Source organism: Halictus rubicundus, chromosome 18 (assembly GCF_050948215.1).
Source record: "Halictus rubicundus isolate RS-2024b chromosome 18, iyHalRubi1_principal, whole genome shotgun sequence".
In the NCBI taxonomy this organism is placed as follows: domain Eukaryota; kingdom Metazoa; phylum Arthropoda; class Insecta; order Hymenoptera; family Halictidae; genus Halictus; species Halictus rubicundus.
In genome coordinates, this window is record NC_135166.1 from 3145398 (window position 1) to 3164093 (window position 18696).

An 18696-nucleotide genomic window follows, 5' to 3' on the forward strand; every position below is an offset into this window, starting at 1 on the left:
TTACTTTGTAAAATTAACCAATGGGTAACACGGATTCAATATACAGGCTGATACAGGCTGCAGTCAATCTTTAAACTTCAAGGGGATTGTAACTATAGCTTGAATAACCGCTTTATTTTTGGCGCGAAGGCGTTTTATAGTTTTATTGAAAGAAAAAGAAAGTGATAAGTGGTGTTTATTGGAACGTTTAACATAAGCATATCGTGAGCAGGTATAACAATGTAGAAATACTAAATTTAATACACGTAAACATTGAAAACTTTTTAAAATACTGAAACCAACATCTACAACGAAGCCACACAGCAGTACATTATGTTAAAGAACTGAGTGGTCAAGTTTTAATTGTTGTTGTTCTGGAAACTTATATTTAATTTGCTGTACGATAACGAACATGTTATATTTAATGTATAATTCAATGTTGTACTGGACAACATATAACCTATGAAAGTTGAGGTTCCATTCGATCAAGGTCAAATCTATGTATACGTATAATTCAAAGTAAAATACAAACTGATTTGAAGTTTCTGTTCTGCAATGTAAATAAAATTATGAAATATGTTTAATTTTAATTGCTTATCCAAGGATCAGCTAAACAATAATCAACAATTCTATAAGAATGTTTTGAAGTGTATATAATTGTTTTAAGTATAAATATTTTCATTGAAATTATTTAAATTATGAATGTAATCTGTACTCTTCATTTCGTTTGTTAGTGTAGAATGGAAGATCCAGCTACAGCACGCTTAAAAGCTTTAGTTGTAAGTAGCAATGATGCCTTGGAATTCAAGTTGGTCCGTGTTATGGAAGATTTAGAAAATGATGAAACCACATTTAAACCAGAGATGTCTCATCAAGTATTTGGAGACAGGTTTGTTGCAATTAAATGAATAAAGAAACAATTTTTACTTAAATATAATTATTAAATAAAATAATATTTTGAATGATACACTTTACGCTATGTTAATCATATTATACATATTATATTTATCGACTTCCTTTATTAATTATTTTCTTGATTATTCATTTTATTTGTCAGTGAATCTATATTTGGTTACCGGGATCTTAGAGTGAAGCTATACTACTCGGCAGGTTGCTTAGAAACTTATTTGGGTATGACTTATTCAGAGAAAGTAAACAAATCAATTTGCGAAGGAGTCGAAGCTGATGAAGTGCTGCCAAAAATTGCGGAAAAACTTGCGCCAAAAGTACATGATAACTTAGATTCATTTATTAAGTCTCTGGAGAAAGATGATACATTTAGACCTCATGGAGAATTGCTGGATTCATTTTCCGTTGATGGTAATTATTTTTATTTTGTTCAAATCTTAAAAATTATAAAAAACAAACATAATATATATTTATGTGTATATACAGATGAAGGATGTACTAGAAAATTTGAAGTTTATAAAGCTGATATGACTTACAAGGGTTTCAAGGAATACCACCAACGTCTGCAAACATTTGTTCTTTGGTATATAGATGCTGCTAATTTTATAGATATAGATGATGATCGGTGGCATTACTTTAACATGTAAGATCAGTTACTATTTTTTCTTTAGCTCATTAAGTACATACTTAATAATCTGTTCTTTCTTTAAATAGATTTGAAAAATATCATTCGGCACATGGAACTGTTCACTATGCAACTACTGGCTTTGCTACTGTGTATCAATATTATGCGTATCCACACCATACTAGACCCCGTATAGCTCAAGTTCTAATATTACCACCATTTCAAAATATGGGTCTTGGTGCTCATTTGTTACATGCCATTTATCGCGAATATATAGGAAGGAATCAAGTCAAGGATATAACAGGTAAATGAGTTGATAATGGTTAATAATTATTGCAGAGTCCCAATGGAGGCAGTGCTATATACATAAAATATTTCCCCTGCATCTTATCACTCTGATTGGGAACACAACTCATTCGATGTTTCCCCGTATAAGATGATCTCGTTCCCGTGCTTAATTGGTGTTTAAAATTCAAGAAAAGCTAGGCCTGATCAATCAATTTGGTTTCAGTAAAACTAGTTCATTTTGGTAAGGCATTGTCATCATTTTTGTAGTTGAGGACCCATCAGTGACTTTTCAACGATTAAGAGATTACGTGGACGCAATAAACTGCAGCACGTTACCTAGTTTTTCACGCGAATGTCTGCTTCAAGGCTTCAATAAAACAATGGCTATGGAAGCGAAAGAAAAATTCAAGATAAATAAGGTATTAATAATTAAAATAGGCGTTAATGTGCATAAGTTTTTTATACAGGTCAATTATAAAGAATATACGTTTAATAGAAAATAATTTTCTGATTTCTAGAGACAAGCTCGTAGAGTATATGAAATTTTGAGATTGCGCACAACTGATTTATCAAACGAGAATGAGTATCGTGAGTATAGACTAGATGTAAAAAAGAGATTGAATATTCCATACAAACGTGAACAAAATGATTTAAGAAAGTTGGAGTGCGCACTAAAAAACATTGATAAGAAATCAAATATCACATTACCTACATCGGAGCAACGTTTACAAACTCTTGAAAAAGAATATAGAAGCTTAGAAGAGGAGTATAAAAAAGTTATCAAGCGATTAGAAGATGCAGAAGAACTTTGAAATCCGATATTTTTTCATATTTTGTTTCCATTACGTCATACATATATATGCAAACAACATACAAATCGATTAATACTGTTTCCATGAATCTTAAGCCGAAATACTCTTTTGTTGACTCAATAAGGGTTTTTTTATTACATAATTTTCAATGAAACATACTATATACAATAGAGTACTCATGTAAGTTACATATTTTTATGATGTCACTTTACCGCGCCAAAGTTTATATATTTATATATCATCGAAATGAAAATGAGCAACTCATTAAGTCCTATTTATTTTTTTAACAAATTGAAGATTTTGTGCGTCTTAGACAATATGCAATGACCAGTAAATTATGTAACGGTATGTGTGAAATAATTGATTAATTTCTTTCGATTTGATACGGAATATTAGATATACTTTGTATATTGTTTTTTACTCAGAGGAATAATTTAATATGTTTGTAATGCAATTAAATCAAGTGAATGCGGTTCATACTTTTAATATTTTTTTTTTTTGTAATTTTGTTATTGTACCAAAATAAATGTTCCAAAAACAATGTAAGCATAAAAACATAATAAATAGCATCGGTTTCGCAACAAAAAAATACATTCTCACGTAATGCGAAATACAATAACATTCTCATTGAGAACTGGTGTTTGGAACTTTAGCGAGAGGAAAGAGGTATAGGTTGCGATAGAGACAGGTGTAGAAAGTAGAAGTGGACTGTATGAAATAATAGAACAATATATTAACAGAAAGTGGAGAGTGTACAAGAAAGCGGTGAAAAGAGAAAGGTATAAGACAGCGGCGAATAGACGGAGATGATAATAGAACGCACAAATCGTGAAGCGCACGATTTGGGAGAGAAGAGAGTCGTGAAGCGCACGAGAAAACGATAAATAAGCGACTATGATCGAGCGATCGAATATGCCAAAAGACCTCGTTTCGCGGTTATCGCGGGTTATTTATACTGTGCGTGGCCACCGGCGTCGGAAGGAATAAGGAGTGGGGTTTTTAAAAATGACAAAGGATTTGGCAGTGTCGAACGTTAGCTAGCGCACGAGGGCAATGCCCTAACGGCCGCTACTGCACAGGAAACAAGGACGGTAGGTGACGGATTTGATATTTTGGAATATGGGAACGGTGGCTCACGCGACAAGTAAACGTTAGGCGTAAAAACAAAGTTTACGTCTGAGTGCGTTCACCCGGTCTCGGCGCCGAGCTCGATCAGCTGGCTATTGTCAACGCCGAGACACGGTCGCTCCGAGGCCGCTCGTCTGCGGATTAGGTCGCAAAAACTATATGGCAAGAGAAATGATGTTTGTGTTACCGAGATTCTCGGTAACGCCTGCAGCGATTTCGAACAACTGGCGTTTCATTTCTTTACGTTGACGCACAGTTGCGGAAATTTTCAATACCCTGTCAGCTATCATTGATACCAGATGGCGCTTATCCAACTTGTTGCTCTGAAATAAACTACAGACAGATTCCTCTCTGATTAAACTTGAACTGCTTATCAGTAGCTAACGTTTCTTGAGCTGGAAAATATCAAATAACAATTACTTAATTCACATTGAATCTCTTCTGAAATGTCTAAATACAAGGTCAAGGTACGATTGTTTCTTGCAATATAACTTACGTAGCAACATGTTTCATTTATTTTTAGCAACATGTTTCATTTATTTTATACTTACGTTATACAAATAGATCAATTTTTTAAATTTCACATGTGCACTTTAATTTTGCGCGTGACATGCGATTGGAATGTTTGAAAACGAATAACATCGCGCGTTTTTATGTACAATAAGACAGTTGTAATCATGGTACATTCAACAGGTGGTTGATGATGTTTTTCTTTTATTATCAAAGACATTAGTCTATTCGTAAAAGTTTATGTAATTGAGATTTATAGATTGGAATAATTGGCGGTTCTGGTTTGGAAGACCCCCAAAATGAAATCCTGAATCATCGTACTGTAATTACTCGGGAAGACGCCAAAAATGAGTTTGGATTGCCTTCAAGTGATCTGTATCAGGGAAATATCGAAGGTGTAGACGTAGTATTATTGTCAAGGTAATATTGTATTTACGAAAGTAATGAAATATATTTCGAATCATCAATACAATTATCATTAATATTAATAATACAATTATATTAAGTAAAACTAATATTTTTCATATCACCATTTATTAATTTGAAATCGTTTTTCCTAAACTGATATTCCTTCTATAATGGTTCCTTAATAACAGGCATGGTCCAGCGCATACAATCAGTCCCACTGCAGTAAATTATCGTGCGAATATAGAAGCTTTACGATTAGCTGGATGCACTCACATACTTGCATCTGCAGCATGTGGTTCACTGCAAGAGTCTATTCACAGAGGGCAATTAGTTATTCCAGATAGTTTCATAGATAGAACAATAAAAAGACATGTGACTTTTTATGATGGTACTTCATCTAAATATGCGGGTAATTTTTATGCTTTTTCATGCATATTTTATTTACAAGCTACATGCTAACAGAGGTTGTGCAACATTCAATTACAGGAGTATGCCACATTCCAATGGAACCAGCTTTTAACCCAGAGACATCAAAAATATTATACCAAGTTGGTAAAGAACTAGAATACGATGTTAGGTACAGTGGAACAATAGTAGTCATAGAAGGACCACGTTTCTCCTCGAAAGCTGAAAGTAATGCATGGCGTTTCTGGGGTGGAGATTTAGTTGGTATGACTACATGTCCAGAGGTATTTTGTCAAACATCACAGCAATTTTGAGACACATAAAAGTATATACCTTTTTAAAAAAAGAGAATGATTAAATTAGGTATACCTGGCTAAAGAAGCAGGACTATTATATGCACTTATTGCAATGGCAACAGATTATGATTGTTGGAGAGACTGTGAAGATAATGTCCATGCAGCAGATGTAGTGGTAGTATTTAAAAAGAATGTCGATAAGGTAAAAAATCTGCTTATAAGAACAATCAAACTTATCGGTGAAAAGAATTGGGACAAAGAAATTGAGAATTTACAGGTACACATTTGTCTGATATTGAAACACCATAGGGGAATAAAAGTATTAACTCATCATCATTTTGTATTTCAGGAACTGTGTAGAAGTAGTAATGTTTCTTCTTAAACTTCTTATAATTCCAATCGCAACAAGAACCTACAACTTATAATTTTAATTAAGGATTATAACTTGTAAATTAAATTTCTATACTGTTAATTTGAAGGTTTTGGGAACATATTATATACATTACAATATTTAATAAATAATGTGACAATGAAACTTGGCTTTATTATTTAATACTATTTATCTATACAGTTAATAAAAGCAAATCAGTTGAATAACGATTTTTGTTCAATATATCTACAAGCAACAACAGTGTTATCCTTTGATCGCAAGTAAGAATTTATTTATTCATGGATCAATACATTTATCATTCGGTTAGGTATTGTCGTTGCTATAACTGAAATATCATATTGTAATTGATTTTTACGGTATATAAAATAATACATTATTCAGAATTATCAGTATGATACATTTAACGGTTCTCTTAAACACATAATATGTTCATCACATAACACATAGGAAACTCTATTTTTGTACAAATTTCAATTAGAGACGATAAAACTTTGTTTCTACGTTAACAATTTATCGCCAACAATACGATATAGAATATAGTTGCGTCTTGAAGCACCAATTGTAGCTAACCATTAAAAGGAAAGTTTTAACTGGAAAAAATTATTTTCCACAAGTTACAATTAATTTGCATAAAAGTGGCATAATAATTTATCCTAGCTGGCTGGTACCCGTTCTATTTCTAAAACGTATGTACAGATTAAATCTGCGAGTATATTCAAACATATGCTTTAATTTATGCCCATCAATTAAAGTATCATTTTCAAAGAAACGAGGGTAAATGATACTTAAAGTAATATGCATAGTACACTTTCTATACACAGAGCATTTACAGTACAACTTGTTCAATCATTCCATAAATGATTTCCTCAATATTTACCTTACTTTTGTGCTGCCTTCACATCAGTATTTATTCAATTTCAATATAATTTCTAATCATAATCATGTTTATGTATCATTAAATTATAGTAATAATACTTCACAATTTAACTAAGATTTTGCAAATCCGTAATTTCTAATAAATACTATTTATTTAATTAATATCCATGTGTATTATTACACATTAAACGTTAAGAAACCAGTAAATTTGAACGTATATTACGAAAAAATTGTATGTATTAGTTTTGCATTGTAACATGTGTAATATAAAGACTTTGAATGAAGGCGATTCAAGCATCACTTTGTTCAGTTGTATGTTTTATATATGCTTTTATAACAAGATGCATTTTTTCTTTCATAACAATATTCACAATGTCCTTAACTTTGTAGATAATACATAACATAATACAGTTATACATTGCAGAATTTTTTATTCTGGCACGATACTCATTTTTTTTCTTGTTGTAATACCATGTAAAATAGGTTGTGCTATATTTAACTATGGAAAAGTTCATAAATCAATTTATATAGGTATTATAAGGAATACGTGGTTTCTGTTATTATAAACAACAGAAATTGTCAGGTTTCCTAAATAATAAATTCAAAACACAATTTGTACTAATGCTTGTTACTTAATCAAATACAATCTATTATATTCGGAAAAAAAAAGAATTTTGTTATGTATATTAAAATATCTTTACTGGAACTTATTCAAATGATTGCACAATCTATTATGCACAGTTTATATTGAACTAACATCATAGACCATACATCTCTCCAGGATTTTGATGCACTATAAAAATATCATTACTTTTTAGATAAATATTTGGTCTACGCCTGGAAGTGAACCGATGACAATTACGATTGCATGATAATCCAAATTACTATAAAGTTCAAAACACTGAAATCATATTTTATATAATTAAAAAAAGAAACTTTTGTACGCACCTGTTGTTAAGTACCTGGAGTATAGAAGTATGTTATGTAAATGAAAAAAATATTTAAAACATAGAAGGAAAATAGGCTCATCTTCGATGATTAAACCTTACTGTCGACCATATCTACATTGATTTTATAATACACATAGGGGTAGTAGTCGTTTTGGCCAAAACCTAATCCAGCTATTTCCATGCTCTGTTTGAACATATGAATGCAATAAAGATTAATTAGTTTAAAATGTTTTTGTACTGAAGGAGGTCTGTTTATAGTGATAACAACAATAATGTAAAAGTACAACGTACTTCTTGATTTCCTTGCGATGCAGAAGATCCTGTAGCAGAGGAGTCTAAATGAGCATATAGCTGATTAAGAACATCACGTAATCGCCTTGCACACTTTTTGTGCGGGTGCAACAAAATTGCTTGGAAATTGACAGGTAATCCGTACCTATCAAATTATTATTCTAATCAGTATGCATATGCTTAAAAGTTTCATGTGATTAGGTATTAAATGAAACACTACCTCAGAACAGACTCCACAAATACACGCAACGCTTTAACATGTATCCATGCACAAAAACATTCACTGAAATTGACTTTTAGCCAACGTACAAGAGGTCCAAACTGTTTCTTTTTATCAGTTACCAACTTTGTAATTTCATTTTTCCCTAAAATATATTTTAATTAATTCAGCAATAGTATATAATATCTTACATAAATTCTTTTATTATAGAAAAACAAAAATATATAAATTATAGCATATATACGATAGTATAAGAATTTCTATTAAAATAACAATTACCTGCTGCTAACTCTTCTTCATTGTATGTAAAGTCTCGAACAATGAATTTTTTCTCACGAGCATGTAACTTAAATTCTTCGATAACTTTTTTGAATAGGCTGACAGTGAATAAACCATACTCAGCATCCTGAGAAATAAGTTGTGTACTACGTGGAACTATCATATCTGTTAATTTTTCATATCCACCGTACCATTCCTGGAAGCTTGCTCTAAAATATGCAAATGTAAAAAGTTGTTTGTAAATGTCATCAATGGATAAGTATATTAAAAAAAAGTGTCTATACCTTGGCACAATTACAAGTAATGTGGTTAAATATTCACTGTCCAAGATGAAGTGTTCCTTTTTAACTAAGTCAGCCAAATTTCTTGTTAATAAACTTCCTCTGTATAATAGTAATTATTTATGATTACTATATGAATAGTATAAAATTGAGAGCGATAATACAATTACTCTGCGTACCTCACAAGAAGTTCCGTGAAAGGAATGCGGAGTTGATTGGTCAGAATGGAAGGGACATACCTGGTTTCACACACATACCATGTAGTTTATGTTATGATGTCATATGCTATATGTGTAACCTCCACTGTGACCAATCGGCCCCACATTCCTTTCACGGATCTTCTTGTAAGGCACAAACAGTACTTAAAATGACAATAAAATTAGCTGTAACATAATATTAATATACTTCTAATACTTACGTTTGTTTCTTTTCAAGATTTTGTAAACTGCCTTTCAGATTGTTATATGTTGTAGATTTAGTTTTGAGATCTGCATCAATTTGACCCACTTGTTTACTGATAATGTCGGCGATATTTCTCAGGGATTGTTTAATAGGATATTTCGCCATATCCCACTGGAATCGAGTTATATATGACGGTAGATCACCTAGTAAATTTAAGATATTATAGTAATCATTTCATGGAGCAACATATGTTTCAGTTTCTATAACATATTCGAACAGAGCTTGCAAAATTCTGAACATATGGTATCATAAGTAACATGCAATGTTTAAATCATATGTAATACTAAGTGCTTAGAATGTGCTCACAAATGCAATATCCATTATATCTTTAATGATTCAAAAAAATTTAGAAGCCGAGAATGACAAAGCTCTGTTGAATCACAAAATATATTGTACAAATGCATAGACAGTATTCCATACAAAATAGTGAGTAAAAGTATGAATTAATACTATTCACTTACTAAGAATTTATTAATCATAAGTTTGCATTTTATTTACATGCATGTGTACAATATATTTACTGCATATGAATATGTATTCTAATTAAACTAATCTTAATTGGATTATAAATAAAACAATTCTCAGACTGACTCTGTGATAAGGAGAGTATTGATAACAATGAGATAACAGAGAAAGACTGTTTCTACTAAACTTATTTCTCTTGATTCTAGTACGCTCCTTACTGATAATTATTAGCATTACAAAAATAAGCGAGACATTAACAAAGTACAGCATGCAAACGTTAGTGTATAGAAGCATTTAATGTTGTCAATGCATTGTTTCTTATTATGAGAATCGTTTCATATTAATAGTTGTGGCTTCCTAATTGATAATACTATTTCCATAAATATCTATTTAAATGGAATTCGTTCGATTATTTATACATAATTATATTATATTTATATAAAATTATATTATTATAGAGTTTATATAATATTATATAAATATTATATTAAATTTAATAATATAATAATGCAGATTAGTAATATATATTTATTAATAATTATTTGTAAGAGTTATAAGAATTACTCGTAAATCACGTTTGAATGAATCAACCATGAATAACGTTCTAGCTAGTCCCTTTAGATATGGTATCAAAAATGATTGTAAAAGCATTATTAATATTTTGGACAATTAAATTTGTTTAACAAAATATTCATTCAAACAAAATTTATGATAACTCTGCGATAATTAAAAATGAACTTTGAAGTAGTTTATAGTACTTCATACAGTTCTAATAATGTTTACTATTGCTTTACAACATCTTTGAATGAACAAACACGCACACACTCACGCACTCACGCATGCATCTATACGCATGTACACTTGGATCATCAGAATCATGAATAAGTAACTGAATACCACAGAATATAATTGCTGTAGATATTGTGTAATATGAATGTTTCATATGTATATTTGAAAATATTAGTTTTATCTCGTATATAATAATGATATATTGTAACATGAGCAATAACGTAAACACAGAGTATGCAGCTAAGCCAAGATATCTAAGCAGTTCATGCCAACTGTTTATGAAGTACTTTATTAAAGTTGATCAGTAGGATGTATTCTGTGAAATGGGTAACTTGTAGTGTTGAAGGGTATTGAGCACCATACTGTCTGCAAAATCTATATCTGATCATGCGTAATAGTATTCTTATAAGTCCATGTACCGATCGATAAGTGTTTAAAAATTTTGTTTTGTTAAATTGTGTCTCATCTGTAATCTGTGCTAGCGTCCATAATACATATGTTGTACATGTATTACAGTTTTGTGCAGTATTGTCCTTCTACGAAAAATTATAAAATGTAATGGTTAAAAAGCAATGTGAAAGCTAGGTATGGGAAGAATGCTAAAAAAGTATACTAAAACAAAATGAAATTAAACAAAGTTGTGTTGCTATTTCCACATTTTACAATGATTCTCAGACCATACTTCATATAGCAATAGCGGATTTATATCCATAAATATATTTAACTTAATTGTTTGATTAGAACTTTAAGTTTTAACAATGTTTTAACTACAGTTATGGAAGCAAATGGAAATAATGTTAAAACAATTATATTTGAAAAACTGTATGTTTTTAAATATTTTTATTGTTTCATAGAATTATGTAAATAGTCTCTAATAATTTGAAATTGAAAACATGTATCTTTGGAAAATAACATACTAAAAGAGAATTATATATATAGAGGAATTGAAACGGAGTATGGTATAAGAAGATATATAAAATAAAGACATAAAGAGAAGCTTTAAAATGAAAAAGAAGGGGTTGAAAATTATTAAGGTAGTACACTATGTGTTCATTCATTCGTCCACAGCACCTGGAACAATTGATTGAACAATATCCAAAAATGTTAATTGAACACGAATCTTTTCTCATCATCACAAGTGGACTTCACAAAAAAAAAACTCGACTAATTCCCTAATTTTGTTTGTAGAAAATTTGTGAAATATTTATTCACGACGAGGACGCAGGAGTAAAAAGAACTAGCTAAGAACTTAAAACATACTAGAGCATTTCCCGAAAAATCAAACTATCAGAATGTACGCACATTTGCTGCAATTAAAATGTGCTAGAAAGACGGGCAGCTGTCTTTGTTATCTTCCAATATTTTAATTCCTGCGTGCATAAGAAATTAAATGTTGCTGTAACATCATTGAAGAAATTATTGCGGTAGAACGTAAAAATATTTGACATACTAGAGTATTTGATTTAGAATGTCAAGCTCAATAAACTAACCCAAGTATCTTTTCCTTTTGGTACTGTTTCACTTTGTGTATGCTGTAAGCATTGGAGAGAGATTGTCATGACTTTTATAAAGTGTTCCTTTCCTCTTTTTAACACATCGTCAAAATATGTATATAACAAGTATTTACAAACACGTTATATATGTATACTTGATCACCGATACGAAACAGTTGTGTTTTTCAAACAATGCAAATTTAGTAGTCACAAAAAATGTGTGGAGAAGTTACTTACAGTGACGAAACAAAAAATAATATGTATAATAAGCAATGCTTTCTTATTCGACATAGCACATTAACATTGAAGGAAGAGACCTCAAATATACTCTATTACATCAGAGGCAAGATTCGGCAGAAAAATATTTCAGCGTTACAAACATTGCATATGTAGTGCAGCTGTGCAAAATTGACATTGAAGGAAATGCGCACTAGGATCATAAAGATACTTTCATTGTACACGATATAGTAATCGAGTAGACTTGGAATCATACGTGACACGAGTTCGAAATTATATTTTTCTTTTTCTTGTTCTTGTCCCTAAGCTAAAGCTGCATGCGAAGATCATCGTTTACAAAACTAGAATACCATGAAATGACAACCTCTCTCTTTCTCTCTCTCTCTCTCTTTCTTTCTTTCTCTCCTATATCTACCTCCAAAGGAGATAAGACAAGACAAGAATCGGTCGCTAAACGGGCGAGTCACGAGGTGCACAGGAAAAAAAGGTTTGAACAAGTCTCGCAGCTATGTTTGGGGAAAAAGGTTCGACGGGTTGACCTGGCGGTGGTAGGACGGGTACCTGGATTGGGCAAATTGCCGCTATGGTCTTGGTCTTGGTCGTGGTCGCTGTTTTGGTCCGCATCGTCTTCGTCGTCGTTGTCATAGCCGAGCGATTTGCGATTGGAGGTACACCGATCCGCTTTCTCGGTAGTCCGGTGACGTGTCGTCGACTTCCATCTGGTCTCTCCTTCACTGCTACAGTTTGATGAAAGGGAGAGGCTCGGACTTGTGGGGGTAGGACTAGGAATTGGTGTGGAAGAGGTTGAAGCGGAGCACCAATGCGCATGGTAGCATGAATATACTGACAGAGGATCGTTGGATGATCGGACATCACAGATGCCTTGAGGACTGTGTGATGATTTCTTGTCGAAATCGGAGGAATGATTATGATGTTTATGACTATGATGATGATCATGATGATGATGGTGACGCTGGTGATGATGCTGACCTAAACAGGCGGCCGGTTCTGGTTCGCATTTCTCCGATTCCTTCCAGTGCCTGTGGTGCTCCTTTGAAGTCTTGTGTGATGGGGTGACGGGGGTGTTTGGCGGGGTGTCCGGGCCCCCTTCGGGGCTCGAGCTCTCCCCATCCATTGACGTTTGACCTATCCATTACAGCCCAGTCCCAATCTCCGCGCGATTTTTTCTTACGTCTCGTTCAACTATTATTGCGTCCTACGCAAATGCCTAACGACAATGCTGTCGAAACTCAATCAAAATAACTCAAAGAAAAAAAAAAGAAATAACGTGGAGTATTTAGCGTACCCTAATCAAGATTCAATGGATGTATTATAATAATACTTGATTATATATTTAATGATAAATTATTCTTGTAATCCAATTCTAATAACTACTGCCCACATTGGTATTTTACGGTATTATATATTATTACTTATTATATACCAGAATAACTGCATTCAAGAAAATATACATATGTATATCTCAGAATTATGTTATTAATTATATTATTAAAGTATTCAAATATACTATTTATATCTGTACTATCAAATCAATTTTTCGTTAAATACTCCGGTATAGCTAAAGCAAGAAGAAACTAAAATAGAATAACGAGAAAATAATATGAAACAATACAGAATCGAACGGAACAAAAAGGGAAAAGAAAATAATTGGAGACTGTACGAGCAAATGATATGCAATGATTAAAACTTAAGTTGCAAACGATCAATAATGCTAAAGGGGAAAGTAGTACATAATCAAACTAAAGAGAAAAGAAAAGAATCCTTGTAATAACTAATTAGAGCTTGGTGACCACAGTAACCCAAGCGACTCCTTGCGTCCTTTATACGTTTCTCATATAACAAGTGTGGTCTATATCTCCAGATTTCCATCTCTTCTATCTTAGCACACAATACTGCATATTTCTGTCTTGAAATGTTTTTGTAGCATTATACAACATCTTTGATGGTGCACATGTATGAGCATTTGTTAATAAAATAATAAGTAAGGTAGGGAAACAGGGTTAATGTGGTCCAAATTAAATGAAGCAAGCCAAGCAACACCACAAATATGAAAACTTATTCGTAGTAAGTAATAAATGATATGATTTTTAAACCAATTAGAATAATAAGCATTCTACAGATATATAAATTATATGGCGGAATATGATGTGTACCATTGTTTTGTTGCATTTTTTAAATTTTCTTAAAAATATTATGCCTTTCACATAATTAATCAACTTAATTTTATATTGATTGAAAGAAATTTGTACAAATTTTGTAAATTGTTACGGTCAAAGTACTTCAATTATAATTCACCATCAGGTCTTTTAAAAACTGAGTAATGAAATATGAATTTCTATAACATAAATTTTGCTGTACTTTGAGTACAATGGTAAGAAAATTGAGTGGACTTTAATATTATATGCTATGTGGAACACATTTTGCGGACAATGGTGCACATCATATTTATGGATGTTAGTTACTATGTGCTATAGCCACAAATATTTTGCCTGCATATTACTTTCAATTAAATGTAAAACAGAAAATATATATGTATATATTCTGTTTAAACATAGTTACAAAAAATGCAATCGCTCATATATTATATTTAGCATACACAGACAAAATTTCATTTACATCTAATTGATCTATTAATGTAGGGTATTCAGGAGAATAAGGGCCAAAGACTCTAAAGTCGTGCTATCATTATTTTCAATGAATAAATGAAAAATCTTAATAAATCAACTGATAAATGTTTAAGACAATCTTCATTAAAAAAAATCTAAACAGTGTGTATGTTTTGTGTTGTGTATAGTATTCACTGATGTTTTTCTGCCAACCGATATTATGTTTTGTTATAACATCTTACACAAAAAATCGATCGATACCTGTCTGCAAGGGTCCAAAAAGCGGTATTCTTAATCGGTAGTTTATAAAATATACATTTGGCATTTGCATTTAATTGAATACGATATCTCAAAAACAAAAATTATTCAATAATTTTGGACCCCTGAATACTTAAACGATCTATTCTCTTTTGCCAGAAAATAGTCGTAAATATAAATTAAAGAGCAAGTTCTAAATTTACAAGCACAACACTTTTATACTCACTATTGTTGGCCATTAGATTCTCTTGCAGTTTGTCTCTTTGATCTTCTAACACCTCTCCCAAATATGTTGCAACCTTGCGAGTAACTTGTTCAACGTAGATGTCAAGCTTCCCCAAGTCATCCGACAAACCCACCAGTTGATCCAATGTTCCAACTTTTAAGTCCGGGATATGGAATTTGTAGTTAACCGATAAAGAATGTTGTTTGGATGTTAAGTTGTTCATGATTTCCCATGTCTCCTGACATGTTTCATCTCCTGGTGCTGATATCAACCAATATTCCGTCATTTTTAATGATATTTCTAGGTAAATATCTTAGTATCTCTGAAATGGTATATAATATTTTATTTCATAAATAATAATAATAATAATAATAATAATAATAATAAATATTAACAAAAGACGAATTTTTACTGAACAATTTTGTTATCAGTTAAATTTTCGATAATAATTTTTTTATACTATTACATTTTATTACTGATAATTTATTTTACGATCTTAACTACACCTAACACTTGACATATGTCGATTGAAACTTGTATTACCATTATAATATGTTCCTGCGGATTGATAATAATTTTCAAAGAAGAAAAATTGTTCTTAAACTAATGAAATTGAAGTTTCGCCAACAACCACCTGCTTCACCTTGTCGATCCATGTTATTATATCGATCTGACAAATAACTGTATAAACCGTAAGAGCATTATTCATGGACTAATTGTTGACATCTACGCATAAAGCAGTTAATAACCTAAAATATAGGATCCTTTGGGCTTTCCCGAAGGTCCGTGAATTCGTGAAAAGTTAAATAAAAGAAGGGGGTGTGGCACAGTGTATTTCTTCGACAATGATATTATGTAATTAGGCGCGCTTTCCACGTGACATATAGTTAGTGCACGAATGGCGCGCTTAACTTGCATAGTGATCGATATAGGGAAGTGACAAGTGTGCACAAAATTGCATACGAAAACGGATGCCCTTGAATTGTCGTAGGCGAAACGAGGACATTACTACAATGTTGGGCTTATTATCGAAACGATTTAATGGCGTCCGTTAATAAACCCCTGGCAAAATCGATAACGCGGTGCTCCTCCTTTGAAATACGTCACACGTTCGCTTCTGAATTATACGGATGTTCGATGCCACACGACGTGACGAATTATCGCGTTTAACATTCACAACATGCATGTCTAGAAAGTTTGACAGATCTTGGACACCTTCTAATGGCAAAACATAAATTAATGATTCTTTACCATTTGAGAAAGAAAAAAAAAATCCGTCCTGGTATTGGTTTCACCTATTACGGAAAAAATAAATCGTCTCCACTTACCAGATATCTTGTGTTGCACCTTTGCTCGGAGAACGCGGCAGATGCTTGAATTTCTTGAGAAATTCAAAACATTCGCTGTTCTAAATCACTCGTCGCCGAAACTATCAGAAACCATTGCGACCTCACGTGATGACAATTGTGTGCTGCTGCCTTACGACCCGCCCGGCAACTAAAACAAACTGAAACGGAGCATCATCAGCTGACTCGGAATCCATCTGCAACAATCACGCATTATTGCCACTACACGCGTACTTCCGTATCAAACTTACGATTATAATGTTAAATTAAATTTCATTGATTGTTCACCGCATGCATATCAGAAAAAACCAATTTTCGAAGGACACGCGTGTTTCTCTCATAAATATGATATATGAAATGCGTCCATCGCAAAACCGTCTAATTATAAAAGAAAGGTTGGTAACACTGATTTGCATTTATCAAACACGAGGTTCTCAACCGATCTTTTTAAGCACATTAACATTAAACTTCTGTCACGATTGTTTATAAATATATATTATCACGGACGGGGTATAAGATCTTATACCTCGCCTGTGACAAATATTCCCATAAGATAAGATATTGCCTATAATTCGGAATTCGTTCGTTCTGTAGCCTATATTCATAGTGCACAAATTTGTGTACGCATGCGCATTGTACATGCGTCCTAACAACAAGAACGCTGATGTTTCACTTCTACATAGTGTACTGTGCGTGATTGTGCGTCACTTGCATTGGAAGGTTGTCAGTTGTCAGCGTTATAACAACGTTTGACGTAAATACTCTTAGATTCCAATAAGTTTTGATCAATACTTATCATGGGTTGTGATGGTGGAACTATTCCTCGTAGAGACGAGCTAGTCAGAGTTAAAAAGAAACCGGAGCAGGTAATTTTTATAGTTTACCTTGTGTCTTGTACACAAACTTTTAATGTTTATGATATCACATCTTACCGTTTTGTAAAGATTGTATAAATTTTCATCGTATCTAATAATCTTATTAGTTCGCAATAAATTTATTTATCGATTTTATTATAGAAAGATAAAGAGGCAGAACTTGCATTCAAATGGCGACATTGCACAATAAAGCAACTACCTTTGCAACCACCGGTAGTTGGTTGTGGTTTAGGTCGTTTATATAGTAAAGAGTCTGTCTTAGAAGGTCTTCTTGATAGAAGCACACTCCCAGAATCAGCGCAACACATTAAAACCTTGAAAGAAGTAAAGAGTTTAAATTTAACTGCAAATTCAGCATTTGAAGCTAATAAAGCCGAGAAAGGAGATTGTTACACAGACGGAGGCAAAAGTCCATATATTTGTCCAGTTATTGGATTAGAAATGAACGGCAAATACAAATTTTGTTTCTTATGGTCGTGCGGTTGTGTAATGAGCGAACGTGCACTTAAAGAAATTAAAAGTACTGTAAGTAATAAGATTAAATAAAATAAGATTATGGAAAAAGCATATCTGATATACTAAAAGTGTTTGATAAACTATGTATTGCAATGACTTTCTTTTATTAGGTATGCCACCAATGTCAACAACCATTCTGTGAAACAGATATTGTTATTATAAATGCAGAGGGTGATGATCTTAAAAAAATGGAAGAAAATATAGCAAACCGGAAAACTATGCAAAAGAAATCGAAAAAACAAAAATGTACTGAAACTAGCGAAACTCAAGATGCTAAACAAGATGAAGTACCAAAGAAAAAAATAAAAAAGGAAGATAAAGTTCCTAATATTAAAATAAACAATAACAGAAGCGAAGCAGAAGATCCAGCATATAAGAAAGTGAAAGATAACTACAGCGTTGCTAAGGACCCAAAAGCATCAGAAGTTTTTAAAAGTCTTTTTACCAGTCATAAATCTGCAGCAGAACAAGATAGAGCACACTGGATTACATATAATCCATTCTATAATTGAAACATTAATAATTTCAATGTAAAATTCGATTACATAGAATATGGTTCAACGCATAAACAATATTACACATAGAACTAATTAAAATATATTAAAAAAATTAATTTTTCCCATCATGAAATAAATCGGTTTTGTATGTAAAATGTATGGTCTTATTATTTCTATAGTTTTTTCAGTTGTCCTTATAATCTATCTTACTAGATAGTAAGAAAATTAAATAACTAGTGTTACACCTATGTATAATA

The 18696-nt window shown here is 32.1% G+C and overlaps 4 protein-coding genes across 8 annotated transcripts; 3 read left to right on the forward strand and 1 right to left on the reverse strand.

Moving 5' to 3' along the window:
- Positions 1-50: 50 nt before the first annotated feature.
- Hat1 (histone acetyltransferase 1) lies at positions 51-3751 on the forward strand. Of its 2 annotated transcripts, none has more exons than XM_076803405.1 (7): positions 51-211; positions 719-868; positions 1037-1299; positions 1375-1531; positions 1603-1817; positions 2069-2220; positions 2320-3751. In XM_076803405.1, the coding sequence occupies exons 2-7, from the start codon at positions 720-722 to the stop codon at positions 2611-2613; spliced, it is 1230 nt and encodes a 409-aa protein (XP_076659520.1). In that variant the 5' UTR covers positions 51-211; position 719; the 3' UTR covers positions 2614-3751. The 2 variants fall into 2 exon arrangements, with proteins under 2 accessions (XP_076659520.1, XP_076659519.1); XM_076803404.1 differs by having other exon boundaries at positions 52-211; positions 714-868; positions 2320-3750.
- LOC143362904 (S-methyl-5'-thioadenosine phosphorylase) lies at positions 2329-5895 on the forward strand. Of its 2 annotated transcripts, none has more exons than XM_076803408.1 (6): positions 2329-2389; positions 4511-4671; positions 4848-5068; positions 5146-5348; positions 5428-5637; positions 5710-5895. In XM_076803408.1, the coding sequence occupies exons 1-6, from the start codon at positions 2381-2383 to the stop codon at positions 5740-5742; spliced, it is 837 nt and encodes a 278-aa protein (XP_076659523.1). In that variant the 5' UTR covers positions 2329-2380; the 3' UTR covers positions 5743-5895. The 2 variants fall into 2 exon arrangements, with proteins under 2 accessions (XP_076659523.1, XP_076659522.1); XM_076803407.1 differs by lacking the exon at positions 2329-2389 and adding an exon at positions 4047-4208.
- Positions 5871-16740, reverse strand: Vha44 (V-type proton ATPase subunit Vha44). Of its 3 annotated transcripts, XM_076803403.1 has the most exons (9): positions 16534-16740; positions 15206-15527; positions 12656-13240; positions 9067-9253; positions 8652-8750; positions 8368-8576; positions 8089-8233; positions 7869-8013; positions 5871-7761 (listed from the first exon to the last, which is right to left on the reverse strand). In XM_076803403.1, exons 2-9 carry the CDS (start codon positions 15489-15491, stop codon positions 7666-7668), a joined length of 1752 nt encoding a protein of 583 aa, XP_076659518.1. In that variant the 5' UTR covers positions 15492-15527; positions 16534-16740; the 3' UTR covers positions 5871-7665. The 3 variants fall into 3 exon arrangements, 2 of the variants coding, with proteins under 2 accessions (XP_076659518.1, XP_076659517.1); XR_013083709.1 differs by lacking the exons at positions 15206-15527; positions 16534-16740 and having other exon boundaries at positions 5871-7464; positions 7576-7761; positions 12656-14314; XM_076803402.1 differs by lacking the exon at positions 12656-13240 and having other exon boundaries at positions 16534-16718.
- A 489-nt stretch (positions 16741-17229) lies between these two features.
- On the forward strand, positions 17230-18594 carry LOC143362903 (replication termination factor 2). The gene is made up of 3 exons (XM_076803406.1): positions 17230-17417; positions 17568-17951; positions 18053-18594. Exons 1-3 carry the CDS (start codon positions 17349-17351, stop codon positions 18452-18454), a joined length of 855 nt encoding a protein of 284 aa, XP_076659521.1. The 5' UTR covers positions 17230-17348; the 3' UTR covers positions 18455-18594.
- The last annotated feature ends 102 nt before the right edge of the window (positions 18595-18696 follow it).

Excerpts from the sequence above, each read along its gene's own strand:
- LOC143362903 (XM_076803406.1), top strand. The coding sequence starts at position 17,349 with ATGGGTTGTGATGGTGGAACTATTCCTCGTAGAGACGAGCTAGTCAGA. Across the intron at positions 17,418-17,567 it reads TTAAAAAGAAACCGGAGCAG|AAAGATAAAGAGGCAGAACT; the intron begins GTAATTTTTATA and ends ATTTTATTATAG. Across the intron at positions 17,952-18,052 it reads TTAAAGAAATTAAAAGTACT|GTATGCCACCAATGTCAACA; the intron begins GTAAGTAATAAG and ends TTCTTTTATTAG.
- LOC143362904 (XM_076803407.1), top strand. The coding sequence starts at position 4,188 with ATGTCTAAATACAAGGTCAAG. Across the intron at positions 4,672-4,847 it reads GACGTAGTATTATTGTCAAG|GCATGGTCCAGCGCATACAA; the intron begins GTAATATTGTAT and ends CCTTAATAACAG. Across the intron at positions 5,349-5,427 it reads GTATGACTACATGTCCAGAG|GTATACCTGGCTAAAGAAGC; the intron begins GTATTTTGTCAA and ends TGATTAAATTAG.
- Vha44 (XM_076803403.1), bottom strand. The coding sequence starts at position 15,491 with ATGACGGAATATTGGTTGATATCAGCACCAGGAGATGAAACATGTCAG. Across the intron at positions 9,254-12,655 it reads CGGCAATTTGCCCAATCCAG|GTGATCTACCGTCATATATA; the intron begins GTACCCGTCCTA and ends TAAATTTACTAG. Across the intron at positions 8,234-8,367 it reads TGAAGAAGAGTTAGCAGCAG|GGAAAAATGAAATTACAAAG; the intron begins GTAATTGTTATT and ends AATATATTTTAG.
- Hat1 (XM_076803405.1), top strand. The coding sequence starts at position 720 with ATGGAAGATCCAGCTACAGCACGCTTAAAAGCTTTAGTTGTAAGTAGC. Across the intron at positions 869-1,036 it reads CATCAAGTATTTGGAGACAG|TGAATCTATATTTGGTTACC; the intron begins GTTTGTTGCAAT and ends TTTATTTGTCAG. Across the intron at positions 1,818-2,068 it reads TCAAGTCAAGGATATAACAG|TTGAGGACCCATCAGTGACT; the intron begins GTAAATGAGTTG and ends TCATTTTTGTAG.